General features: G+C 32.5%; 1 protein-coding gene across 2 annotated transcripts in view; it reads right to left on the bottom strand.

The window, feature by feature from the left end:
• Nucleotides 1-554: 554 nt before the first annotated feature.
• Itgav (integrin subunit alpha V) overlaps nt 555-9431 on the bottom strand; it is a 73287-nt gene continuing 64410 nt past the window's right edge. For both annotated transcript variants that reach the window (XM_015481133.2, XM_048808135.1), the window contains 4 exons: nt 5974-6087; nt 5758-5865; nt 5026-5148; nt 555-4561 (listed from right to left, as the gene is read on the bottom strand). In XM_015481133.2, the coding sequence (XP_015336619.1) occupies nt 4466-4561; nt 5026-5148; nt 5758-5865; nt 5974-6087 (441 nt within the window). In that variant the 3' untranslated portion in view covers nt 555-4465. The remainder of the gene's footprint in view (nt 4562-5025; nt 5149-5757; nt 5866-5973; nt 6088-9431) is intronic.

Below are 9431 nucleotides of genomic sequence, written 5' to 3'. Positions count from 1 at the left end.
AGATGGACACAATACCTTTATTTTATTTATTTTATTTTTAGGTGGTGCTGAGGATTGAACTCAGTGCCTGACACATGCTAGGCAAGCATTCTACCACTGAGCTATAACTGCAGCCTGGAAATGTACAGTTTTAAAGTCATCTGATAATGTAATAAAAAAGATCCGTGTAATGAAATTCAGACATAATTCAGTTTGTTTGGAAATCAAAGGATTCTTTTGGTTTTTTTTTTTTTCCTCTCCTTTTTTAAGTGGTATTTGGGATCAATCCCTGAACTTAGTACATGCTAGCCAGGCACTCAACCACTGAGTAAAGGATTCTTACATTTCAGGCAAATAAATATTTCCCTTTCTAAGGGTATATTTTAACATTAGGCTCCTCTGTGTGTGTGTGTGTGTGTGTGTGTGTGTGTGTGTTTTCTTTAACACTGCTAAGAATTTTAACTTTTAGAGAGATGTCACCACTTTGAGGTCACCCCTTTAGTGCATTAGTGCTGGTTCATGTTATTAAAAAATAAAACATCATAGAAGAAAAGGATAAAGTCCATACACAAAGGTGGCACCATATGCTCAAGTTTATTGTACAGTCACAAGTTACACATGGGAAACTAAGCAGAACACTGTATCAGCTTTCACTAACTCAAACCAAGTTAGCAAATGACAGATTTGAGGAAAAAACTCATTTCATGTCTCACCCAATGTGGGTGATCACAAGAGAAGCTAAATAAAGATGATTACTTTCTGTGTTACTTAGGTAGCAAATTATTTTGATATATACAGCTTCCAAGTTACCTTAAGATATTTCAAAGTGTTTCAAAGCTGGTAAGGAACAGTTCATATTCAGCCTGAAATAAACCATAGAATGGAGTGTTTAAGGGCAAATAACTTCTTTGTACATCCACAGCAGAAACATTCTTTCCCACTAACAGAAATACTACTAAATCTCTGTTCTTTAGGCTTACTAAATTAATGATAAATTTGATATTAGCTAGGTTTGGTTACATTGTTATATTGCACTTGATAACAATGACAACGAAAACCACCAAAGATTCAACACCTTTTCCAAGAAGTTCATTAGGTATCAGAAATTACAACAAAATACAAGAACATATTCCATGCTGCACATCCAAAAGTTCATTGTTCAAACTCATCATTCGACAAGTTAAAAGGAAATTTTTCCAAAGCACAGATATATTAATTAATTTCATTTACTTTTTGGATCCCATAATTAATTTATCAGATTTTTTTGTTGTTATTTATCAAATTACTACATATGCAAGTTATCCAAGAGTACAAACAAGCTGACACTGAGATAGGCAATGGCCACACCACAGGTATAACAACCACCTCTTCTTGTCCATCTGGCTCATCAACATAGTAACGTATATCAACTTCACATTCTGTTTGCTTTACAAAAAACTAGCTGATTTGCTATATACTATAAATGTGCCCCATAAATCTCTTCTTAGGGTCATGATTCAATATCAAAAATCTTTCTCAGCTCTCTTAAAGAAGCCAGTAAACTCTCTTTTATCAACACTTGGATTTTCTCTTTATATAAGTATAAATATGATATTCACGAGAATTAATTATGAATAAGTAATTTCATAACACAGGCATAACTGTAGCAATGACATTCTAATTTGTTTACCTTTTACAATGACAAAGAATTGATCGGAATTTATGATAATTGATCATAAAAGAAAGGAAAATGAAAAAAAGTGACCCTCACACAAATTTTCTTAAAATACCAATTCCAAAATAAATACCCTAAAAAAGAAACCAATATCAGTATCAATATTTCTCAACTATGGCAAATGGTTTTAATATCTTCTAACTCGTTTTTTAAAAATTCTCAGATTAATGAGAATTTTCTACTTTGAAATTAATTTTAATTTTCAATAAATCACAAATACGGTAGTACTTGAAATGTTTGACAACTAAAATAGATTCCATAGAACTATTTTTTTATTATTATTTAGTCAAATATACAAGGAAAGGTAGCAGAATACAACAGTCACTAATATGCCATTATGTAAAAATGTGAGTGTGTAACCGATGTGATTCTGCAATTTGTATTTGGGGTAAAAATGGGAATTCATAACCCAATTGAGTCAAATGTATGAAAGATGATATATCATGAGCTTTGTAATGTTTTGAACAACCAATAAAAAAATAAAAAAATATATACTCATGTGCCACTTTAGGGTAATAATCCCAACATTTTCCTCAGAATAGACTTTCAAATTATACTCCATATTTTTGTAGAGATATATGTGTTCATTTTTGAAAGAAAATCCATACTATTACCTAACACTACATTTCATAAAAGCAATTTAAAACATCTTGTTAATTTCCAGCTACAGCATTTTTCAATCTCCAATAGAAATTCCTTGAGATAGAGTTCATAAAAGGAAAAGACTAAATGAAAGCAAATACTAATACCTACTGAAGAATGAATTTCTATTCAAAGTATATTTTTATGAATGACAGCTCTTAGATGGAAAAACAGATATGGAAAAAGTTGCTATAGACCAACTTAGTGACTGCTTGGTGGTAGGCAACACTTGGCCCTAGGATAAAAATATTTTTTTCTTAAAAGAATTTAAATTTATTGGCAATAAAAATACTTATTGCATATGATTGAGATCTTTCAAGCTACTAATAAATTCTACATTCCAAAACCCATTAATTTTAAAACTCACTAAAGCTAAATATAAGGTTTTTTCTGTGTTCTAACTTACATCTAAATGTGGTTCTACTTTGTGAATATATTCTCCAGTTCAGGTCATCCACTTGTGCTTATATAACACAATATGGCAAGATAAATTGCAATTATTTTTAAAATACAGAAAAAAATAGTCAATTATTTAAGGGAAATATTTATCATTGCCTAATGAGGACAGCAGTTAAAAAGCTACTAAAGTCTTAATTTCTTGAGTACAACATGATGTAATTGCACAAAATAGGGATAATTAAAAGTCATCCCTAGGCCTTGAGGAACTGTGAATAAATCATACATTCCACCAGAAGATTCATCACCCTGCAGGCATATAAAACTACAATTTGCTGCCTATGCTGCTTTTATTAAAAAAGTAATTTCTGTTAAAAAAGAAAAAACTTTAGAAAGCTTTAAAAGGTTTTCAATAAAAAAAAAAATTTAAAAGGTTTTCAATAAGTTGAACAGCTTATAAAAATACCTTTTTGTAGTTATTCTGATAACTGAGACTGGTTTTGCACATTACCTTGATTAAACTGAGGAACCACCCATGGGAGTAGCGTCATGCCACTGCTAGAAGTAAACCATGGAGCTACCTGGAGAGTTTTGATCTCATGCATTTCTCATGGGGTGGGAATGGGGATTCAGGTTCCTGTCTGTAATGAAAATGATCTTGACCCGTTACTGCAACAATTTTAGAAATACAAGGAAAAATACATATATACGAGGAAAATAAATTAATAACTAAAGACTCCACTCTAATCTAAGAACGTACTATTAATAAAGTAATAGTCTTTCAATTAAAATGCTTTCTTTAAGTGTATTTTAAATAGCCAGATGAAAACAATGGGATAGATGTGTGCTTTGGAAATGATTTCCAACTTCGTATGGCTTTAACCATCCGGATATTGAGCTGAAATTACACTATTACATACACAAAAAGGTATTTTTGAATACAGACTACATTTTTATATAGGTTGGCTTAAAGGATTTCTTGTAGGACTTAAACTATACAAATTAAAGTAATAAAACAGATTAAGGATTAAATATAAATAAAAATTAATCACATGTACCCAATTTTCATATTAAAACATTGTACCATTATTATTACAGAAAAAACTTCTCCCCAGGGCTGGGGATTAAACTCAAGGCCTCACACATGCTAAGCACATGCGCAACCACTGAGCTAAACCTAAACACCCAGTTTCCAGGAAATAATTCTGGTGGTATCATTAATTTTTTAAAAAATTCTATGTAACAGATATTAAAATCCAAGTTCAGGTAATTACAAAGCTTTTAGTAGCTTTACAAGTCAACTGTAGTGTAATATGTATTAAGTACCTGTACAAAAAAAAAAAATGTGAATGCTAAGGTCCAAATTTAGATTGCTTTAAAACAACAATAAACAGCAAAACCCAAAATACTAAATCAGAAATGAAAATTGTAATAGATACTATTTTATATAAAGTAGTAACTGAGGCACCACCTGTGTTATGTACATTGAATAAAAACCATCATGTGAAATTTTATTATTTAAATATCTAGGGCAATGTATGTGTATTAACCTGTCTGAACTTACTTATAAAGAGAAGGCCAACAAATATTGCTCTCAATTTTGTGGTTAGACGGAAGTCACTGAGTACCTTCAGCAGAAGTCTTATAATTTTATTCCTCATGAAGGAAATTGAACTCTACAATCAATCTGGTAATTCTAGTGATCTGGAATGCAGTATAACTTAAAAATCACAGTTAAGTTTCTGAGTTTCCTTCACCATTTTCATGAGGTTGAAGCTGTTCCCTTTCCTGTTCTTCTTGAGGTGGCCGAACACGTTTAAAAAAGCCCATCTGTCAGTTGAAGTAAAAACATTATTTTCACATCAATATAGAAAACTAAAAATATTTTTCCATATTTTCCTTAGTGCGTTATAATTATACCAAATAGTGAGATTTACTGATATATAGTCATAGGTGCACACAATATAACATGATAATTTGTTCAATATTATTCCCCAGGATCACCCCTTTCCTAGCTCTCCTCCCTCTTCCTAGTTCCTTTCCTAATTCCTACTGGTCCCTCTTCAATTTTCATGAAATCCTCTCCCCCCAAAAATACTTTTTTAGTGACTATATTATAACCAAGAAAATTTACATAAAACTTTATGCAATTTCTCTTCCTTTAAATAAGTCATATAATTATGCCACTTTCTTCCTTCCCTTGTTTCTTTTTAATCCTTCTTTCTCTCCCTCCCTCCCCATTTTCTTCTGTTTTCCTCCCTCCCTTCCTCCCTCTTTCTAAGTCCATTACGTACCCTGTACATTACGAAAACTAAGACAGCCAGCAACAGCAATCCTGCCAGAACTGCTAAAATGATCACCCACACAGGCACAGGCATGGGGGCTGGCTGGATGCCCCAGGTGACATTAGTGGTAACCTGTCAGGAAAATAAAAAAGATCTTTAGTCTTAAAAATAATTTATAGATAACTAAGTAGTTGGGTGCTGTTACATTTTATTTTAATAGTAATCACACTGAATGCTTTTTTTGCATACAATAATTTGGTGGTCACATGTTTTGTATCAAAATATAAATATACACATAAAATTCTCAACAATAGAATAATTTCCAATTGCATCTAAAATGATTTCTAAATATTCCAGTCCAGCCATTTATGTATGATGGCTGATCTCATTTTCAATCCTCAAAAATCTTCCAAATGCCTTCACTTGTTGCAGTTAATTTCACACTTTCTAATTTAATGGGAGGACAATATCCTTAAAAATCCCCCACATAATTTAGTATACACTAAAAACTCTCTTACATAAGACAAGATGCAACAGTGAAAGGACCAGTTTTGATAAATCTAGGTTGGAATAGTAGAATAATAATATTTTTTAAAAGGTCATAATCCTATCAAATAACTCTTCCATTACTTTAAATATCAAAATAGTTGAAATGCCATTAAAAAATAAAAAAATGTTTTTAAACATTTAAGGCCTTTGAATGGAGTATATTTACTCTATTTCCCTAAACCAATAACTTACTAATGTAGAGTTGAAGATATCCTCAATTGGAAGGTTTTTGTAAGGAAACTCTATGACATTAAATGAAGCAGATGACTTCAGAGAATATGAATGATTCTGGTTTTCCTTCTGCATGGAAATAACAAAGAGATGATTTTCCAGATGTCAGACCTTTTTGATTGGAAAAAAAAAGTGGAAAAAAAGTGGATAAATCTGCTGTTACATCTGTCTACTTACATTCATAAAGGTCTCAGTCCACAGTAAAGACTTTACATACAGGATTGCACTCTTGCCTCTGTCTAGTCGCCCAACCTGGCAGACAATCCTCAAGCACTGAGCAATTCCACAACCCTGTCAAAACAAATGATTTACTTACCCCGAAAAAGGGGCGTTCTACAATCTCTGCAACATTTAAATATTAGACATTGTATTTTATTATTTTTATGTAAAGGCCAAAGAGAGATTATCTAGATTCGTTTGTCTTGTGGAATTAATGCTTAAAATAATTAGGCTAATAGTTAAGACCGATTTTTGTAATGAAGAGGTTGGTTTTAGTGTGATTGATTATAGAAGGTTAAAACCTATAACTTAAAAGACTTGTTTTTACAGCTAGAACTCAACATTCCTAAGGTGACACCAGAGCATGATAACAGATCACAATATCCCAGTGCAAAAGAAAAGGAGAGCGAGTGAATTTTTAGAGGTTATTCTATGTCAGGCCTGCAGAAATCTAATAGCAAGCTGATGACCTCTGACACACTTGATGTTTTTAATCAGTAACTTGAAGGCTGGTAACCAAAGAAAACAAATACATATCACCTTCTGTGTACCTGTCACAGTGCATTAAACAGATCACATGCATATACCTCATAGCAATTGCTATCTAATAAGTGGTACCACCAATGAATGGACAGGAACAGAAGTGAACTCCCTAGATCTGACAAAGGGCATCTACAAATTCCCACAGCTAACACCACTCTTAATGGTGAGACACTGGATATTTGTCTCTAAGACTACAAGCAACACAAGGATGACTTCTCACTCATGCCATTCCAGTCAACATTGTATGGAAGGTTCTAGTCAGGACAATTAGGCAAAAAGAACATAATGAAAGAATGAATAAAAGTTCTCTCTTCGCAGCTGACAACATCTTATACATAGAAAACACTAAATAATAATCCCCAAAACTAATAAAAGCTAACAGGTACAGAAAAGTATAAGACACAAGATCAACATAAAAATATAAGCAATAAAAAATCCAAAAAGGAAATTAAGAATTTTTTTTAAAAAAACAGCATCAAAAAGAACAACATACATAGGAATAACACAACTAATACCTACATAAATGCAAGAATAGTACAATGAAAACAACAAAATATTACTAAAATCAAAGAAAAACTAAATGAATAGACAGCTAGTGTTCAATGATGTAAAGACATGATATTTTAAGATGGTAATACCCTTCAAGTTTCTGATCAGGCTCAACAAAACTTCTCTCAAGATTTCAATGACCTTTATTTGAAGAAATGGATAAGCTCGTCCTACAATTCATATAGAACTGCAAAGAACCCCAAGGAGCCAAAACAATCTTGCAAAAGAAAAAAATATTAGATGGTTCACACTTCCCAAATTCAAAACTTACTGTTGCAGAGCTATGGTACTCCAAACAATTTGGCTTTGGCATCAAGAACACACACATGGGACAATGGAATAGAACTGAGAAAGCAGAAGAGGGATTACTAGGGATAGGGAAGGGTGTGATATTAGGGACAGCAAAGGGAGAAGAGGGACATGATCAATGCATAATGTGTGCATGTATGGAAATATCACAGTGAATCTCAATAGAGTTAATATGTGTTATAATAATGCAAAAAGTAAAATGGGATTGTAATAAACCCAAACATATTTATGACAAATTTGTCTTCAATAAGGATGCCTAAACCATTTATCTTTTCAATAAATAATGCCCAAACAACTAAGCAATTACATGCAAGGAATAAATCTGAACTCCTACCTCATGCAACATACAAAAATTAACTCAAAACAAACAGATGTAAATATAAGAGCTATAGGAATAAAATTTGGAAACCTAGATATAAATTTTATAACTTTATCCTTAATGATGGTTTTATAATTTTTTTGGGGGGGGGGGGTAGGACCATTGAACTCAGGGACACTCAACCACTGAGCCACATCCCCAATCCTATTTTGTATTTTATTCAGAGACAGGGTCTGTCTCACTGAGATGCTTAGAGCCTCACTTTTGCTGAGGCTGGCTTTGAACTTGCCATCCTCCTGCCTCAGCCTCCCAAGCCAGGGATTACAGGCATGTGCCGCCGTGCCCAGCTATGGTTTTAAAATAGAATGAAAATATAAGCAACAAAAGATGACAAAGATAAATTGAGCTTCTTATATTTAAAAACTTTTGTGCATCAAAGGATGCCATCAATAAAGTGGAAACTCATACAGAATAAGAGGAAATATGTGCAATCATATATCTGATAGAGATGGTATCCAGAACATATAATGAACTCTTTGCAACTCAATAATAAAAGGCGGGGGGAAACACAACAGACACTAGTATGGCAATATGTAAATCAATGGATGTGTAACTGATGTAATTCTGCAATCTGTATATGGGGTAAAAATGGGAGTTCATAACCCACTTGAATCAAAGTGTGAAATATGATATATTAAGAAATTTGTAATGTTTTGAACAACCAACAATAAAAAATTAAAAAAAAATAAAAGTGGACAAAGGATTTTAACAGACATTTTTCCAAAAGAGATATACAAATGAATATGCTCAGCAATGTTAGTCAATAGGGAAATGCAATTAAAAACCACAATGAAATAGTGCTTCACACCAAATGGGATGATTATAAAAAATTAAAAGCAATTAAACAAAACAAGACAATGACTAGTAGTGGAAAAGTTTTAGAGAAATTGGAAGCATCATATATTGCTTGTTGAGAACGTAAATGGTTCAGACATTTGTTTTGTTTTGAGACAGGTCTTGCTATGCTGCCCAGTCTGATCTTGAAATCTTAAGCTCAAGTGATCTTCCTGACTCAGCATCCTGAGTGCTGGGATCTACTTTGGAAAACAGTTTCTTCAAAAAGTTACACACAAAATTTCTAAATACCCCAGTTGTCTCATTCCTAGGTTTATTCCCAAGGGAACTGAAACACATGTTCACATAAAAACTTTTGCATGAATATTCACAGCAGCACTATTAAAAACAGACAAAAAAGTAGAAACAATCTAAATTTCCATCAAATCAATGAAAGAATAAACAAAAGATAATATCTACAAAGTGGAACATTATGCAGTTATAAAAATGAATGCAGTACTCACACATGCTACATCAATGAATCTTAAATGCAAGAAGCCAAACACAAGAGAGCACTTATTATACGTTGCCATATCTATGGAAAGTCGGGAATAGGCAAATGCAGGATTGAAAACAAATTAGAGGTAACCAGGAGCTGGTGGTAAGGGAGAATGGGAAGTAACTGCTTAATGGGTAGATAGATCCACTTCTTTCTGGGGTGACAAAATATCTTTTGGAATTACAGTGATAATGGTTGTCTAATGTTGCGAATATACTAAAAACCACTATATCATATACTTCAAAATGGTTAACGTGATAAATTTTGTGTTACTGTAAGTTTTATCTCGATTTTTAAAATTAT

This window comes from Marmota marmota, unplaced genomic scaffold (genome assembly GCF_001458135.2).
Source record: "Marmota marmota marmota unplaced genomic scaffold, marMar, whole genome shotgun sequence".
NCBI classification, from domain to species: Eukaryota; Metazoa; Chordata; class Mammalia; order Rodentia; family Sciuridae; genus Marmota; species Marmota marmota.
This window is presented reverse-complemented; position numbering and strand designations above follow the sequence as displayed.